The sequence below is a fragment of the Gossypium raimondii genome, chromosome 7, assembly GCF_025698545.1.
Source record: "Gossypium raimondii isolate GPD5lz chromosome 7, ASM2569854v1, whole genome shotgun sequence".
Taxonomy (NCBI): Eukaryota; Viridiplantae; Streptophyta; class Magnoliopsida; order Malvales; family Malvaceae; genus Gossypium; species Gossypium raimondii.
Window position 1 is genome coordinate 49,782,034 of NC_068571.1, and position 20,219 is coordinate 49,802,252.

General features: G+C 30.8%; 2 protein-coding genes across 2 annotated transcripts; both read right to left on the reverse strand.

Moving 5' to 3' along the window:
• Positions 1 to 1,025: 1,025 nt before the first annotated feature.
• On the reverse strand, positions 1,026 to 3,123 carry LOC105770268 (tryptophan aminotransferase-related protein 4). Its single transcript, XM_012591395.2, has 5 exons — positions 2,852 to 3,123; positions 2,462 to 2,759; positions 2,089 to 2,381; positions 1,642 to 1,922; positions 1,026 to 1,556 (listed from the first exon to the last, which is right to left on the reverse strand). The coding sequence occupies exons 1-5, from the start codon at positions 3,121 to 3,123 to the stop codon at positions 1,303 to 1,305; spliced, it is 1,398 nt and encodes a 465-aa protein (XP_012446849.1). The 3' UTR covers positions 1,026 to 1,302.
• Positions 3,124 to 8,639: 5,516 nt separating this feature from the next.
• On the reverse strand, positions 8,640 to 14,281 carry LOC105776762 (glutamate receptor 2.8). The gene is made up of 5 exons (XM_012599700.2): positions 13,816 to 14,281; positions 10,425 to 11,764; positions 10,025 to 10,337; positions 9,526 to 9,932; positions 8,640 to 9,428 (listed from the first exon to the last, which is right to left on the reverse strand). The coding sequence occupies exons 1-5, from the start codon at positions 14,111 to 14,113 to the stop codon at positions 8,850 to 8,852; spliced, it is 2,937 nt and encodes a 978-aa protein (XP_012455154.1). The 5' UTR covers positions 14,114 to 14,281; the 3' UTR covers positions 8,640 to 8,849.
• Positions 14,282 to 20,219: the final 5,938 nt, after the last annotated feature.

Genomic DNA, 20,219 nt, shown 5'->3' on the forward strand with positions numbered 1-20,219 from the left:
CACCATCACCCAAATATATCATAGACTCTAAAACAATCATAAATTAAATATTTCTACTTCGGGTTTGTGGTCTCGAAATCACTGTTCCGACTAGGCCCTATCTTAGGCTGTTACAAAGTCATTGTTTCTTTCACATGATTCCAAAATTGAATTTCACTCATAAACGAATACCAATCATTTTTAATCAAATCTCGATTCGAACATAACCTAATTTTGAAACTAAAATTGGATCTAACTAATCAATATAAAAAATCATATCCTTAATCAAATCTAAATATAAATTGAATTCTTTATATTCAAAATAAAAATTTTCCATTTCTAAACTTTTACAGAATCATGTAGATTATTCCTTTCATTTTCTTTTATTTTTTGACTAATAAAATTGAGCAAATGATAAAATTGATCTAAACCTTCTTGGATATTCCCAAGCAAGTTTGATTAGAAGTCGAGCATGGATGAACCGAAGAGATAAAGGGAGCATGGAACCAAACTGGTTTGGGTGAAATTGAGGGTAAGTTTAGTAGGGTAGTCGTTTTAGTCATTGAGAGTGTAGAGCTCGTTTGAAGAATCCGTGAAATAACGTAGTTTCGAGAGGGCGAGAATGTTGTAGGTAAGATAGATAAGGTGGTTGTAGGGGTTGGTTAGGAAGTTAAGGGAATGAGCTCGAGAAACTTTGTTGAAGGTGGATTGCCATAAGTCACAACTGGCGAGGTTTTTGAGTAAGGCGAGCTTGTGGGTTAAGTTATTGAGATATCCAAATTGGTTCGTTGAAGCAATGATAGACGATGAGGGTTTGTAATTGTGGGGGTGAGAATATGCGAAGCAAGTTTTTTTTATTGTTTCAGCTTTCGCCTTTTCTTTTTTCACAAACATAAAAAAGTTTTAACAAATGGAAAACATAGAAAAACTACGTTAAAAGATATGAATAAGGGGTAAAAACGAAGGGAGAAGCAGAAGAGAATGGAAAATAAAGAAAAAAATAAAGTTAAAAGAACATAAAAAAATTAAATTGCTCAGAATGAAAATATATGGGGACCATTTTGTATAATTTAATCTAAAATTTTTGTTTGAAATGATGATTTAACGTGCCACATCAGCTTACCGTTACACCGTCAACAAAAATTAACGGCTCAGTAACTAAAATATTATGACACGTTAACGTAAGTGACTAAAACTTAACATTTCAAACATAAATGACTAAAATGTAACCTAAAGTAAACAAAAGTGACTATTTTTATAGTTTACACCTTTTAAAATTAGAATTTAAGTTTTACCCCTTGATTTTATCATTACCCCGTACACTTATTTGGTTCCAATAAATTCATCTCTGTGTGTCATAATTTTGTTGATTCCATCATTATTATTTTCTTGAGAAACCAATGTTCCCATCCTTTTTAGCAGCAAATCAAAGTCATCATCGCTTTTCACCAAGCTAAGCCGTACAAATCTGCTTTCAGCACCGAACAAGCTACCATGACGTCCAGTTATATTGACCGAGTGGAGCACCGCGTTGCAATCTTTATCTTCTTCTCTTACACACTTAAGCCATGCATAAGCTGCCATCAAAACCAGCTACTCTTTAAGTTCACTAGTTCAGGAATTTGTATATGACTGTGTGATGGGAAGAGAGTTAATAATTACCTGGAGTAGCTCCTCTGACTTTTTCGGAGAAAGAGCAGAATTGAGTCTCAAGTTCCTGGATTGAAAACCGCTTAGACAATGACATAGTTTTGCTCAACTTTCTCCAGCGGTTCCTCATTGTTTGGTATCCGAAGTTAAACATTTCCTTTCCTTCATTTTCAACGGCAACTTTTAGCAGCTTCAGAACTCGTAGCTGAGTCTCTCGAGCAACCCCATAGGTACTTAGATTCATATATGTTAGCATCCTTTGATGTACAGCCTCATCTTTTATTATCGCCCATCTAAGAAAAAAGAAAAAGCATGTTAAATTATTGCATATCCTCCAAAGAAAAAGCATCTTTTAAGTCCTTCAATATTCTTTGTTTTATATAAGTTACGATGTGTTATTTATTATTGACTAATGGTGTACAAGATCTATGAATATCCTCAATATGTATATATGCTTACCCAAATCTGCTTCCGCCATGTCCAGTAAGCTTTGAGAGAGTGAATATCATTAAATTTTCATCTGCTAGAGCTGGGATTGGTGTATAATGTGGCCAATAGTAAGCAAAATCATGGATTGTCTTTGCCGATGGGCCTTGAAGTACTGCCTTCTTTAATTGGCCATCTGGATTGTTCGGTGAAGTCACAAGTTCGATGAAATTCCCTTTACAGCCACTATTATTGTTACACAATGAAGTATCTCCTTCGAACTTGTAATCCTCAGAATTGAAAAACTCAGTTTGTTCCTTGTAAATCTGTAGCATGAACATAGTTTGTCAATTTAAAAGCTAAAACGTAGATTACAATCCAGACTAGAGGAGGGCTTGAAGCTAACTGGATAGTATGGTGTTGAGGCAACGACTCTTGAAGGGGAAGATGGATGATTAGTAGTGGAGAGGGCATGCACTGCTGCATGAAGAAGTTGGGTAGCACCAACACCAAATATGATGAATCTTCCATCAGTCACCGCATTTCCGATAACTGCATGAAGTTTCCGAATTTGAGCGTCGAGTTCCTTTGAGATGAGGGAATCATCATTGAATTCATAGCTCATCCGATGCCATCCTGGAACTACAATGGTGCTACTTGCTGCATGCTTCAACCAAAAGGGCTCCAAGAACATAGGATCTCCGCTGTAACAAATGAGATATTCACATTATTGATACGACCCAAGATTCTTAAAATAAATACCGGTCACTTTAGTTATATCTCCGTCGTCAATTACCTATCGGCGTCAGCGATACATTCAGGTAAAAACACAGAGCAGTGAGGGCCTCCATAACATGCGTTGCACTCACAAACAGGTTTTCCATCAAGGATTGATCCATCCAAGAAAGCTCTTCCATGTCCTGAACATGAGATGGATGCCACAAATTCAGCTTCTGCAGTGGCACTCTTGGTCCAACTTTGCTCCCATTGGCCATGGAAGTACCAGCTATGAAATAGTAGCAGATTAAGAACGATGGAACAAGTTAGAAGAATCGTATTCCTAGACATGTTTTACCTCTCTGTGTGTGATGGGCGTAAAATATTAGCTGTTTATATAGGAGCATTCATGCTGCTGATGACTAAGATCCGGTTTAAGATGAAAACCTAATTAACCATTGGTTTAGTATTAATATAATCTACGTTAACCTTTGGCGTTCACTTGCGGTTAATTGTTCAAATAAGGACAAAAACAAAACAATAATCAAAGACTTCATGAGTCAAACTGACTTTGTCGTATAAACAGAATCGCTTATCTTCGGTTGTTGACAAACAAGGCGGCTAAACAAATACCAAATTGCTTTTAAACGTGATGGTAATCATTTATTATTGTCGAAGGTAAGTTACTTCAAACTTCTTTTTTTAAATTTTATAAAGTTTGTGAATTGTGATTAATGTACATACATTCAAATTAAAATTTAAATAGGTTTTTTGTTTTCATTGTTAAAGACTCATGCATGCGGTAGAAATAGGACAGAACACATGGCCACGTACATGCTCCATAGGATGGATTGATACATGAAATATATTATAAAGGCGATTACGTGGTGGTTAATGGTTAAATATCTCGGAAAGGTTGTATTAATCAAAGTGGGTTGCAGAGTTTAGGGGTTTTTTTTATTATTAAAAACATACAATTTCTTCCTATTTTCTCAAACTAGTTACGCCAGAAATCCTCCGTTACCTAAACTATGGTTAATTAATGTTTTCTTTTCATACTGTTTTAATACTTTCACATTATTATTGTTCTTATTGTTGTTGAGGAAGGCTGATTTTTATGGAAGAAGTTTTCAAAATGTCGTTCGCACAGCAGTTAACTGAACTTTCCAACAATGTTAGGAAGTGTCATTTTTTTGAGATTTTATCTCTCGTACTCTGTTGAGCCATTTTATATAATTAAGGCTTCACATATAGGTGAACTATATAGTTATGTTATACTCAATATCGACACATTTCCCCTAAATCTTACCGGTCATATCTTCATTAATTAAGCGCTTCAAGTTCTGTAAACCAATCCTCTTAGAGTTAACTTTTAACAAAGCACGAGACATAAATCTAACATTATTGAATCTAATAGGTTGCTTGGGCGACAACATTTAAAAGAGATAACATTATTATTGATTTTTTTATAAGTATACTTTTACAAAGAAATTCACCAATATACCAATTATTTATTAGAAAATTGTGCGATTTACCATTCAGAGGAGAGGTTAATAAATTAACAATGGGTTCACTTAACTCCAATGTATGTAAAATAGAATAGTGTTTTCACTCAACAAATTCAGCTTAAAATTTCTCAGCTTGACATCTGCTTACGTATATAGAATACAAGTGGTGAAAATTTATTACTAAGACACAATATGTTGTTATCAAATATTATTTGAATTTAGCAAGTGGAAAACGCAACAACTGGGGAGAGTTGGTGGTTCCAAGTTTTGGGTTCAAATATGAGTAATGTCATTTTTTTTCTCTTAATTTGTGTTATGTATAAAAAAAGAAAAACAAGTTGAATATAAGTCGTGGTAACTTTTTTTTACCTAACCCAATTATTAACATGTTTCTGATTTAATCTCATAAGTTTAAAATTTTTTATTTAGTCACTAACGTTATCGAAATTTAATATTTTAATTATTCATCCATTAAATCATTAACAAAGTACTAACATGACCGATTTTCATTGGCATAATAATAAAATTAGTCCTCCAATATTGATAGCTTTTATTAATGTGACCCTAATTCTTAAAAATTTAATAAATTTAACTCCTCAACTTTACATATTATGTCAATTTAATCTAGATTTTAAAATTTAAAATAAAAATTGAAATATCTTAAAAATAAGAATAATAAAAGCATTTAGAAGTTTTATTTTCAATAAAATATATACTAAATTATAAATAAATTAATACCCATTTTATCTTTTTAAACATGAAATTTATTTATTAAAATAATTTTATAAATAAAATATTTTTAAAAAAAACTCACCAGACTTAAATCAAATTCAAACTTTTTCTTATTTTTAGTTTTATTTTATAAATAATAATTTATTTATTTATTATATGTTTTCTATTGTTCCTTAGTCCTTGTGAAATTTGTCGAGTGATGGGTATCACCTTTACCCACAACCATTGGCATCAATAACCTTTACTTCCAACAGCTCGATTTCAACATCCTCCATCATTGTGCCATCGAACTAGGAATCGGTTGTGGAGCTGTCGGCATGGCCTTATAGCTACAGGGTCTCCTAGACCTCATCCTCACCTATAAACCTTTAGCCACGCCTGCCCCCAAGCACAACCTTAGAGGCAACAAATTTGTTCTGGGTAATAACCTAAAGATATTGATTCTTGCCCTTTTTAACTTCAAGTCATAGTTTTTGACCCAACTTGAATATGATGGTCAAAAATGTTGAGAAAAGAGAAAAATCGAATCTACTTAAGTCTTCTTTATGATTTTTTCCTTTATTTTTTATTTATAAAATTATCATTTTAATAAATATATAATGTCATGTTAGAAAATGGAAAAATAGATATTCATTTATTTATAAATATTTTTCTAATTTTGTATGTGTCTTTATAAAATCTTTAAGAATCAACACTAAATTGACATAGCGTGTAAAATCGAGGGTCAAATTTAAATTAGAATCAAATTGATAGAATTTATAAATATTAAACAACTAAATTTATTATTATACTAATGATAAAACAACCACATCGACATTCTATTATTGATTTAACATATGAGTGACTAAATATTAAATTTTGATAACAACGAAAATAGAAATTCACTAATCATCATTTATTACCTTTTCCTTTTTTTTAGTAAATTACAAGAAGAAAGTAAAGTCGTAACAGTAATACAAATGGTGTAACTTAAACCCAGACTATACCTGAGACAGTGAACACCCTGCCTGAGTATCAAACTAATGCATGAGTTGCTCATCTTGGTAACCTACTAACCTTATTGGAATATTGTTGGGTGCATTTTTCATTTGGTTCGTGTGTGAACGAGCTTCACTTTTTAATTGTTATATATAATTCTCGTCTTCTTTACTTGTGAACTTGGGCTTCATTCTAACTACCGAATATATCCTGTATAATTTTCTTCTTTTTTTACTTGTGAACTTGGGCTTCATTCGAACTACCGAATATATCCTTTTATATAAGTATAATTCTCTTCTTCTTTACTTGTGAACATGAGTTTCATTCGAACTACCCAAATGATGTCGTTTTCCAAATTTGTTTTTTCTTTTTCTTTTGTTAATTTCTTGTTTAGCTTTACCTTTTATATATAGACTATAATTTATATTAATTGGTTGATTGAGTTGATATTACGAATCTTCACATAAAATGATTAAAAATATCGAATACAATATCAACCAATTCATATAAAAAACTTAGCTACTACACTAATAATAATTTGTTAATATGCTTTTATAAATATGTTTTTCAATATAAAATACATATTTTCGTTCACTCACATTATGAATGTGATAAAATCTAGTAATATATAATATGTCTGTTTGAATTGAGGTCATGAATTAATGAGAGACCAACTCAATTAGAAAATTACTAAAAACTCACTTCTTTTAGGTTTTTTGTCTTTTATATTTTATATAAAATTTATAAAAATCAATTTAAATTAACACATGGTAAGATTTGAACACAAGTCATCATGGTTTTTAAAAGTACCTCAACTTTATCAATTCAATCAAACTCTCATTTGTTTTTGGGATAAATCTCAAAACTATACATAAATACAATTTTATACATGGATTTTAGTTTTGTTTAATTTTATACACGAAATTTTGATTTGATTAACTTAAGGAGAAATAAAAAATTGGAAGAAGAGAGAAAGAGAAAGAAGTGATAAAACTTCTACAGTAAAGAATTGGTTCTTGGTTCGAACACCCTTAATCACTTGTTTAGACCTACATATCCATTCTTTCATGACCTTGTTACGTGCTCCTAAAGTCCATCTTCATCATGTGTCTATCCCCATATCTCATTCCACTTTTTAGAATTCATACTTTCTTTTTGGAAGAATTCTGAATCTCTATTGCATCGTTGAATAATAATAAAAGGCAAGAATAAGGTCTAGGGTAAAGCAAAATAGAGTTCAGAAAAGGGCGCACAAGGTTGTCAAGGCATTCAAATTTTGTTTAAAATCAAATTAATCGATCTAATTCGGTCGGAGGTCAGTCAATAATTTTTTGAAAGTTTAGTTACTGGTTAATTTAATTCGAAATTGAGTAATTAGTCGAACATAATAATTAATATTATATATTATTTATATGTATCAATTAGTTCGGATAGTTCAGATAATTCGGTCAAATGAGCATTATCAATTTTTTCATATGTTTTATACTTGTTTTAACCAAAAAAACAAAAGTATATAAATTTCTGTTAATTGGTTAACCGATCGAATTAACCGAAACATTTTAATTCGATTAAATTTTTTTTAAAAATTGATTCAATAAACAGTTAAAGGATTAAAAATTTCAAACACCCTTAATCCATTTTGTAGAAATCAAGGAACATCTATGAGTACTCCTAAAGTCTTACAACTTTCCAAATTGACCTTTGCACCTCAAATTGTCACAATTAGACCTGGCACATATCAAAGGGTTATCATTTTAGGGAATGAAAGAGTAAACTTTCATGTGATATTCCATGAATTCTCATGTTTTTATAAAAAGGTTTCGTTTGTGAGCTTGGAGCAACGAGCATGATTCCGTCGTTGTGAAGTTTTTCTAGTTGGACTTATATCTTGTTTAGAGCCTTTCATTTTAGAAAAAACAAAAAATTTGACGCTGAATTTCTGGTATAAGTTGGAGTTGCTAACGAAACACTTTCAGATTTTAACCAAAATCTTTCTTTTAATAAAATACTTGTTTTGCAACGAATTAATATTTTCTAAATCAAATTTTAAAAATTTAGAAAAGTTTAAATACAATTATAAATTATCTTGGGTCTTTAAAAACTTACTTGGATATGTTTAAATCATAAAATAAGGGTATGAAGTTCTTTGACTTGACATCAAGATTGTTCGGGTTGAGATGAATGAGAACTTTTCTAAAGCTTAAAACTTGAAAAACATTTATCCAAGATTTGAACCATTAGAAGATTTTAGAGACATTTTCAAATTGTTCGAAGGTGATCAAAGGTGATTGGGGTGCAAACCATATCACACAAAGTCAAAATGACTCAAAATATTGTAGTGGCTTGGGTTTGGGGCACTTGTTGTGTAGTAATTTTTTTTGTCTGACTTGTTGCGATACCACTAAGGAAAAGTACCGATACTTGGGTCTCTAAATATGTAGGAATCATTCTCATATGCTGCAAAATATAAAAAATCTAATATAATTTTTATTTTTAACATTATATATTTTGCATTAAAAAAACAGAATGTAATGATGTTAATAAGTATTTTACATTTGTACCTCATTCTTACAACCTAATTTAAATTTAAATACAATTTTATCACTTATTTTAATTTCACCACTAAAATATTTAATCTAATTGACACTATTACTTTTAATCAATCTTATCACTCATTCAAGAGTAGCCTAAGTAATTACTTAAACTTGGATCCCAAGTAATTACTTAAAATAGGGTTTATTTTAGCAGCAAAATAGCTAGATTAGGATCCTACTTAATTATACTATATACACAACCGTTTACATAAATCTTTGAGTAATGCGTTCAACTGTGCGACAATATCTAAATCATCAAATCTTCTTATTGGCCATGACTGTAATCAGCAAGCTCAATAGAAGATCTTTCTGGAGATGGGGGTATATCTGGAGAATCTGTAACTGAGCCTTGTTCTACCAAGAAAACTAAGTCTGAAGGATCTATCTGGTTCGACCCAACTGATGGACTTGGCGGGCAGTTAGTATTTGTTGAGCTTCCATAAGCGCCTATACTATGAACACTACAATTGCAGCTTGCATCTCTGGGTTCAGTTTTTTTGAAAGTATGGGAGCTCAGGTCTTTCTGATCAAAGATTCTAAACATGGTTCGAACTTTTCTCCACACTGAATTTTCGGGATAGAACTGAAACAAGACATGCTTTTGTTCATACAAGAACATTGCTGCAAAAATGATGAGCGCAGATATCGATGCAACCCCAGCAATGAGGAAAAGGCCCCAAAAGCTCTCGAGGCCAAGACTGTTCGATGAAACAGTGGGGTCGAAATCAGGACAAGTAGCGTTGTTGAACCATTTGTTGTGAATTTTTTGCATTTCATCACCTTGAGTAACATTCAAGATTGCCCTCGAAACATCTGCTGCAAGAGGAGATCCTTTTGGGAAAACCTACAAAACGATAATAAATAGTAATTGTAATAATAAGCTGTAAGCATATTATATCATATGGAATCGATGAAGGTCGAGAGAGAGAGAGAGAACTCACGAAGCCAAAGCCATCGGCTTTAAATGTTGGTTTGACGGTAGTATATTTGCCACAGTACTTTGAAAGAAATAGCTTAATATAAGGGATTTCATCCAAAGCAGCAGAGATACCACCTTTGGCACTGCCTTCGGTGAAAAGATCATGGAGTTCTTCAAGAGTTCCATATTTCTTGATGTGGGATTCATCGAATTTCATCTCCAATAACATATCCTTAACAAATGAGGCACTTAGAAAACCAACACTTTCCCTTCTCTTCAAGAGCTGATTTATATCAGTTACAGTGGGCTGGAGTTGCTCCACTGTTAAAAGTGACGTTAAACTAGCAGTGTAACTTTGGGTAAGAACGAGAACCACGAAGCACCATATGATTACCACAAATCTACTCAAATTGCTCACCACTTTCTCCCCTGCAAAAAATTATTCAACTCAAGAACAAATAAATTGCCTGCCGCTAACATATTTGTAAATTGAAAAGGTGAAAGAAGAGTTAAGTTATTACGATGAGCAAACACCATGGTTGAGAAGGAGAACCAGAAGCTGGTGCCGACTTGATGTGCAGGTGGTCCACGGAAATCTTCGTTGATTCTATGCTCCAGAACCCAAACGACAAACCCGATGAAGACAAAGAAGCACCCACTGGTTACCCAGAGATCCGATGTCAAGGGCTGTAAGAAAACCCATGCATTCTTCTTATTGTTATCTCTGACGGGCACCAGCATTGACACTCCAGATTCTGTGTATGGCAATGTGTAGTCCACATACAATGATCTGTTGGCCACAATAGTTATATCTCCGACCACACCGTCATAAATCTGTGTTCATAGCCGATTGAAGCTCTCCAGTGAAACCAAGCCAGCGAATATATAAAACAAAGAGAAGGGTTAAAGGAGGAGACTTACCCCATAGAACACTTGATCAACTAAGTCATTGTATGAACCAGCAGCATTTCCTTCAGGCGTTGCAAATGGAACATACTCGTAAGGAACGGGATAAGGCATTTTAAGCATTACAGCGTCGAAAACATCAATGCAGTACCCTCCAATTGATTTTGCTTTTTTAGAGTTAGAATCCCAGGTTACCTTAACAAATTCAGTAAAGCCATCTTTCACTGGAACCCCAATTTTCAATTTCTTCCCTTCTACTGGAATCTTCCAACCTTTGGGGACCGAGTTAGTATCCCCCGGCCATATAATGGGGCCAAGCTTTGGCTTGGAACTAGACTTTGCGCTTGTGTTTGTTGACTTCCAGTCTTTTACAAGTCCACTTTGGGGTGTCCAAAACCCCACCCTTCTTTCCCCATTTCCATTTACGTTAACTATTTGAAACACAGATGACTCTAACTGCCCATTAACAAAATGAAAATCTCCTGAAAGCCCTGTGAAATTAATTTTCGATAATTCTTTGATTAGCCGAGGACCGTTTTGTGAGACACCCAATGTCTCAAGGTCTGTGGCACCGCTGCCGGAAATGTTTGTTCTGTTGAAGCGTAGGTTTGCAGTGCCAGCGTTCTCGACTGCCCTGGCCACTGCAAAAGTTGCATCATAAGCCCATAATCCAATAATGTTCATTTCAGCATTAACATTTGGATTGTCACTCTGGAATTTCCTTTTCCATCGAACTGTAAAGTTTTCAAGCTCTTTCGATTTGGGAACATAAGACTTCACCCCTAAAATCCCTTGCAAGGCATTAATAGCCGAGGAATTAATCGATCTCCACAAAGTAGTCATGGAATCAGTCATGATCCAAACATACCCTTCACTCATCATTCCAATCTCTTCAGCTTTGACCAAAATCCTAGACCCAAGAGGGATAGTCGCATGCACAATGAACACTCTAGTTTGATTGTTCATTAGCTTGTAAAGTTCTTTAGTAATTAGGTCATCATCAGCTGACTCTGGGATGACACTCAGATATGGGACCCGAATGTTAATCTCTTGTAAGGCAGCCGTTAAGTAAGGTATAAGGGTCTCCCCAAACAGGTTGTCTATGTAGATGGGCACTACTTCTCGCCACCCAAATTCCTCGACAATGTCCCTTATGGCATTCACTTGGAAAGACCCGCTTTGGGCAGCACGGAAAAAGTATGGACTCTTAAGGGAAGTAAGAGAAGGACTAGCTGCTGAAAAGGAAATGATGGGAACCTGAGATTTGTTTCCCAGACTGATAACAAAGTTGGCCTGCATTGAACTTCTTGGCCCTATGATTGCTTGCACTTCTACATTCCTTATCAACTCCACAGCTGTTCTTCCACCAAACAATTAAGTTTAGAAATTTCTTTCTTAACATGTTAACCCTAATCTCAAATATTAATATCTCCTTAAAAAATATATTAAAGATTAACATGTGCAAAGACTCAGTCAGACAATTATAAATAAATATATACATGTGTAGTAGCTTCAATTGATTTCATCTTTCAGGTCAAACAATGCATGTGAAGAGAGGAAGATGTACTGTACGTTTCAACCATCAATTGCTGGTGTGATACAAGTTGGAAGGCAAGTCTTGGGTCAGAATAATTATTAAAGTCAATAACAGAACAGTGAAAGTATGTGGGGAAAATCAAGATTCTTAAAATCCTAACTTTGTAGGGTGGTAAAATGTACCCATTTTCTATTTTATTTAAATAAATTTATAAAATTAAAATATTTTTGAAAAAATTAATTAATTTATTATTTTTAATTCAGTTCAATTTTTTCCTGAAATGATATATTGGTTTTCATTCAATCAATATGATTCAATTCCAACCACCATAGAAAATGTGTCGAAAAAGAAACCTCTAAACTTTTTTCTATATAAGGCATGTATTATTTTCTAATCACACACGTCTTGGTACCTTTTTTTCATTACACCCTTTAATTTTATTTTATTTATATTTTAAATCCTCAAATTGAAACCCAATTTTTTAAGTATTATGAAGATCAAACCTTTTAAAATGGTCTACCCTTTATAAAAAAACTCAAATAAGCTAAATCTTTTAAAATAGATAAACAAGGGTCTAACATTTTTCGAAAGTGTTCATACAAAGATTTTTCAAATGCCGTATACTAGATTTCAAATTATGTTCGGCTATTTTCTTTTCTTTTCAAGCAATATATGATTCAAGTGTGAGCATTTATTTAATTTTTTCTATAAATTAAGTCAAGTGTATAAACTTTTTATTTAAACACTTTTATAAAAATTAGGTTGTTATTTAATTATTTTAAAAGTTACCCTTAATTTCAACATTTACCCTATTCTATATGTTTTTATATATATTCTTGTTGGCCAAAAATAGTAGAAGTCTACGTGTAATGTGAATAGCCACAGGTAACAACAACTGCCACTGTGTTGGTTTACTAGCTAGCTAAGCTATAAATTAAGTGAAACAAGTGCATTCTTCTAACCTTTTAGATTTACATATTTTTACAGTCAATTCAAAATATAAAAATATTGACTTGTGAAACCAAAACTATATTCTTATGCATTTGCCACACCCGAATATATATATATTTTTATTTTACAAGCAATTTTAAAATTTGTTATATATTATTAACTCGTATAATATATTTATCAACCCTCTTCACTAATAATATACCTAATATTTTCTCTTAAATAAATGATATGCATATATTATGATTCATTTTAATATTATCTAAAGATAAATGGCAACATTTTCTTGTATGTGGCCAAAATGACAGGAGTCGAGATATATAGTACTATCAATGTGAAAATACAGCAAGCCGTCATTGTGTTGACTTACTAGTTAGCTAAGTTTTTCTATTAAAAAAGTATGATATAATTGAACAAAAAATAAGTATAATATAAAAATTAAGTGAATTTAGTGCATTCGTTGAAGGTTCCAGATTTCACAAATGAATTTAATATAATACTACATTTCATATTGTAAATTGAAAATAAAATATTTTGATTTTATTTTGAGATTATAATACTTCAAAGAAATTCATAAAAAAGGACCTGCTCATTTTATACTTAAATAATTATTTTAACAAATATATATTTTTATTGCATTTAGCATTGTTGGCGTGAATAATGTTGAAATGTATTTATGTTTTTATTTAAGTGTAAGGAAAATATTATGGGTAGTTTTAAATTTTAATATAAAATAATTAATATTACTAGATGATTAAAATAATTATTTTTCTCAACTAATCTCTGGGAAAATATAAGTAGAATATATATATATATATTAGAATCTTGCATGAGATTATCATAAGCAACCTTGAACTTGGTTATCAGATATTGATATATAAATGTAAAACCGATAGTTTTAAAGGAGATGAGAGGACGAACCGGCAGAGGCGGCGGCAACGACGTCACCCATGGAGTCCTTGGTGTTGAAGACGAGCCTGGTTTTGTAGTGAGGATGAGTGGCGTAAAAGTCTGAAAGGGCCATGTTCATACAACTCATCCCTATCTTCCCAACCAATGAGTCCATGTCAAGAACCACACCCACTTTAACAGGGATGGTGGCGTCGCCGGTGGTGTTTTGAGACTGAGCCACCACTCCTTCTGACAAACAAACATTAAGGAAAAGACAGATAGTGATGAATGAATTGAAATTAATGCGACTGGTAGGGCTCCCCTTCATCTTGGAGCTCTTCTACCTCTTACTTCCCCCAAATAACAACCTTTAAAACAACACAAGTGACAAATACAAGGAAGTAAATTGTAGCCTATATATATATATATATATAAAATATCTCTTACAGCTGAAAAAATAAATAGTAACTAATTAAAAAAATATGTAAAAACAAATTCATAATATCTTGTTTCTAGTGATGTCTAAAAGATATGGATTGCTATTTATATCCCTTCTTCAAAAGCGTAGACTCATACGTAAAGACATGAAAGTCAATAGCTTTAACTTTATAAAATTAACATAATATAGTAGCCTTCAAAAGGTTTTCATTTTATTTCCCAAAAAAGAAACTTTAATTTTTTTAAAAATTAAGAACAAAAATAATTAACAAGAAGGGAAGATTATTGAAAATTAATTATATCTTATTTTAATAATTAAAATATTTAGTAAAAGGGAATAAAAAGTAGCTTATGTAGAGGAAAAGGAAATTAGCATGAGTGGGACATTATATAATAAATGGTACATGACTAGTATTAGTATAACATTTTTGCCTTCTGTCAGAACAACGTTTACCTTGACCAATTCAAAGCCAGAATATGGCTTCTTATGCTCTAAGAAAACAAATCAAATTAATATACAATCTCTGTCATTCAGTTCAGACAAAACATCAAAGTGAAAACCCTCAAATGGATGATTTTTTCCCTACTTAATAAATTTAAGAATATATTTTAATATTTAAAACTTATATATATTTATATGCCATACGTTTAATTATACTGAACATCAATCATTTTCAAAGTTAACATCATTCATAATAACATACTTTCCAGGAAAATTCGTTGGGAAGCTGAAATGTCATAAAATGGACAAGGACTTTGAAATGGATATATGTTGATTTAGGACTTAACCGGAGAAGGATGTAGGGGAGTGAAGAGGGGTTATTGAGAAGTTCGATTTATTCGGTTGGGGTGGGGAGTTGAAGTTAATAGAGAATGATAGTGGAATTTGAAGGTGGAGGATTCGGAAAATCTTGAGAAAATAGAAGCTTCGTATTCTTGAAGGGTTGATCCCCTTTTCATTGTTTTTGACATTTTTAGGTGAAGATCTCATGCAATGTGGTGTTAATGTGTTAGATTTGTCATCCAACCATCATTACAAAATATGTGAGAATGTCTTTAATGAGATGAGGATGCTTGTGATAAGGTTAATCTTATCACCCTTTCTAACTCTGATAGAATAGACCAGTTGAGTACACGTGATGTTTGATGATCAAACTATTTCATATTCCCAATTAAAACCGAGTCATCCGTTCTCCAAATAATTCTTCCAAAAAAATGAGTTCACGCCAGTGTTATCTCAACTTGATGATGATGACCTCTCCCAAACTTGTCATGCGTCTTATCCCAAATGGGGATATAAGAATATATTTACACATATATGAGTAATCAAGTATCTTACTTCTCGAATCTTAGAGCCCAATTTTATTTTCTTTTAAAAGGAAAAACCATAAATCCCAAACATAAAATTGTATGACTTGGTGTCACTTTTCCTATTAAAATTGTACTTTTTTCCTTTTTTTTTTAACTCAACCTATTAAAAAAGAGGAAGGATTGTATGAAATTGTGATTCTATATCATCTGATCTTATCCTTTTTCAATAGGAGAATGATAAATCAGATTTTTCCTTCTGATTTTTAGTGTTTTTAGCTGGATTTGAATTTTTTGAGGAGGAAAAAAAATTGAAAATCAAGAAGAAAAATCCAATTTGTCATTCTCCTATTAAAAACAGAGATAGAGATGACGTGAAATATTTACTGTTTCATACAATCCCTTCTCATAATAAAAAGGTACTTTAAAGCTGATGATGCCTTATTGTCTAGATTTTTGGATTTTGAATATTAAGATTTAATTTTTTATCTTAGAAAAATTACGTGTTCCTAATTAATTTAATTAATTTAGTTATATAATTAATTGCTACTTTTAAAAAATTTGAAAAAGGCAATGCTTAAAGCGATGGTTTATATTTTAAATTTTAGCTCCTTGTTTTGATGAAGTAATTTCCTTTTTTTATTCCTTACTAATATAATTTATCCATGCTTCATATTGATTATTTATTTCAAATTATAGAGTGAAAATTTAAATATTAGAATATATTCTAAGTAAGGTTTTTAGAATCAGACTGTTGAAATATTGGTCATGTCATTAGTTTGTACAATTTAATTAAATAAATCAATAAAAATCATTAAAAAAAATTCGGCTCAATTCATTTTTAGCCTCGTTCAATCAGTTCATACCAGTTTACGGCTCAATTGATTTGATGCTTCTCTCCGGACCAATATCCCGGCCAATCTGGTCTAGTTCAAACAACCATGACTCTTAGTCTTTGCACTTTGTATATTTGAAATTTAGCCATCCTACTTTTATTTTCAATAATGTAATCCATCTACTTTTTGGATTTAAAAATTCGTTTTCAAATTATATAAAACCATGTAACATTATAATTGAAATTTTATTATATTAACTATTTGAATTAATCAATAACATTATACAAATATAAAAATCGATTTATGTTAAAAATTAAATCTCAATTTTAAGCATATTAGAAGGACCAAAATTGAGAATTAACCATTGTTATAAAATGAAAAAAAAGCATGATGCATATATATATATATATATATATATATATTTTTAGCATATTTTAAAGACTAAAACTAAAATTATGTTTTAATATATTGTTATAGATTATCAATATTAAAAACTTATTTTTTTCAAATAGTATGCGATATATATATATATATATATATATATATATATATATATATATATATTACTTTCTATTGCTTTTATTTTCATTGTCGATGAGACAACTAGACTTGTGGTATGGGTGGGAATTTTGAACCACGAATTGGAAATTAGAATTTGGCATAGACTTTGAATCCGAGGAATTGGAGAAGTAAAAGGAAGGGTAAACTATCTAGCTGGTCACCTAAATTTTAAGGAGTTTTCATTTTGGTCACTCAAAATGAAATCCTTGCAATTTGGTCACCCAACTTTTAGGGTGCTTTCATTTTAATCACTCAAGCATTAAATCACTAATGACTGTTAACTATACATGTCACATCATGCTTGCACTTTTATTTTTCACCTAATTTTTAGGTCGCTTTCATTTTGGTCACCCAAAAAATATATTTTTTAAGTATTGATTGGAGTAAAAAAAAATCATGGATTAAAGTGAAAAAGTGAGAGAAACTAAAAAAGCCTACAAAAATTTTCAAATTCTACTTGTTTATTATTCCATCGCCTAAAATTTTAAATTCGGGTTCTGAAATATAAATTTTTAAATATTAAAATTTAAATTTATACTAGCAAATCGGTTGACATTTCAATGGATAAAAATTGTCTAACAATTTATTTTGATGTTTTGAGATTATTTTAAAAAATTATCAATGAAAGTTATTGTCTTTATTCTTCAATAGTTGTCTATGAAACCCAATTTTAACAGAAATCCTTGTAGTCAATTTCATATTCCATTCCAAACAAAACTTATAATTTTTCATCACTTCTTTACCGAATGAAAAAAACAATTAATTTAATTAATTACATGTAATTTTTAATTTACTTTTAACTTAGTATGAAAGATTTGAGATTATATAATCAAAAAATTTTAAGTTTCGTAGATATCATTTTTTCGTTTTAATTCTTGATTTTTGTTACCCCAACCAATACTTTAAAAAATTATTTTTTGGGTGGCCAAAAAAATTAAGCGGTCAAGATGAAAGTGTAAATATGATGTGACGTGTACAGTTAACCGTCATTAGATATTTAACATTTGAGTGACTAAAATAAAAATATCCTAAAAATTAAATAATCAAATCGCAAAAATTTTATTCTAAATGACCAAAATAAAGAATCGAACTATAGAGTTTAGCCAAAGAAGAAAGTCAAAGTATTATAGCAAAACTTCAAAGAGCGGAGTACTGCAAATAATAAAACCAAATTCCAAGAAGGTGAGTTGGTACATTTTCGGCCACAACTTCCTTCACATTTAAGTCTACCTACTAAGGTGACTTTCGTATGTTCAATTCTTACTTAGAATCATTCAATACTTAGAAAAATAATATATATAAATAATAACATAAAGGCTTTTTTTTATTAGGAAATACTTAAACTATTAATTTTACCTATTTTATTCAAAAATGATGTGAAGAGCGAGTCACATGCTATTTTTTATTAATTAATATTATTTTTGAATAAAATTAAAAATTTAAATATCACTTTTGATAATAAAAAATTAAGGAATAAAATATAGTTGAAGACCACTTTTATAAATAAAGCCTAATATAATTTATATTTTAAATTCAAAAGCAAAGAAAATTAAAACAAACGAGCATCGACTTAGAAAGACCTTGCTTGGTTAGCGAGAGCTAATCCACAAGATTAGACATGTCCATGCGGTAGCGGCTCACCTGATTCGGTCGGACTTAGATCAGGGTGGGACACAAATTTCATGTTTAGGAATTATTTCATCCCACTCGAATTTAATTTTAATTATAAAATATTTAATTAAATTTTTAACAAAGAAATGGGTATGAAATTGAAAATTTTTCATTATGGATAACTCTACTCAAGGTTCGACCTCATGGCCAAGGCCTAGCCTCCCATCATTCACATTTTTACAATTACTTCAGTCTAGTTTCATAGTATTTTACAAGCAAACTCTAGTTTTTGTTAGAGTTTCTGAGTTCATTATGTTTTAGAAAATTTTTAATTTTGCAATTCGCATCCTATTTATTTATATAATTTAAAGACACATGTCAATTTCTCAACTTTTTTATTTTTATTGAAGTCTAAAGTTGTCATTACATTAGACTTAGGCTGAGAAAATAGTTTAATTAAATAAATAATATTCTGAGAATAAAAATTGATTATTTAATTGGAAAGAGGCCTAGGATGCCTAGTGTGCATCACCCATTATACAATCGCCTAGTCGGTGTCTGTTTTTTTATTATAATATTATTATTTTGTCTTTCCTTATTCTAATAGAATTCTTGTGGCTTTTATTTTATTTTATTTTCTGAAAATGGCGACTATGAGTTAAGGCAAATACAAACATCATTGAGTATAGTTAGTCTCTTGAAATTTAGTGAGTATTTTTTTTTTGTGATAGCTCGAGTTTGACTTTTAGTTTTTTTACTCATACAGAATTAACTTTCTTCATTGAAAAATTAAATTTTTCATTGTCTAACCCACTTTTTAAATAATTGATGGTTTAAGAATAGCGAAGAAGACCATGTTGATTAAAAGTCAAGAATCGACGAGTCCTGCTAAACAAATACCGCAAGTGCTAAATTTGATAAATTTTATTGTCATAAATAACAAAAGGGCTCAATTTTTAGAAAGATTTTAAAATTTTGTTGTGCAAACAGTCTAAGCCACTTTTCCAAAAACTATATCAAAATATAAGGTAACTATACTTTTAGACACATATGTTCGAATTCAATGTTCATTTCGATTCTTATGTTTTTTAATCAAATTGGTATCTGTGTTGACTTCCGCTACACAAAATGATATTTAGCACAATGGTGTTAACTTTTTCATGTCGTCTAACTTTTTCATGGTGTTAACGGTAATGTCATAATGATATTAATCAGCCAAAAATTATAAAAATTGAAATAAAATATAAAATATATTAAAATTTAAAAAATATATAATTGAAAATATTTCATAAAAATAAGAAAATACTAAAAAACCAAATTTTTTATTAGATTTCTAATATTTGTATTGGCCCACATAAAAAAAAGTTAACATTTATTGCTCCAAGTTCGAGTTCGTGTAACGAAAGTTGAATATAGATACCAACTTTGACCCCCCAAAAAAATACAATGGTAAGCTAAACATAAGTAGAAAAACTAGAACCCCAACATTTGGTCTATTGGTAAAGAATGTTTACTGAATCAGTCAGCAGGTTGTACATGTGTAGTGATTTAAGTGGGTGTGAATTTGCAATTCTAACAAAAACAAATGCCAAAAAATATATATTTTATAAAATCATAATAACTTTATGTTTGGGATGATAAAACCTATTTAATCTAAACAATATAATTTAGGGATAAAAG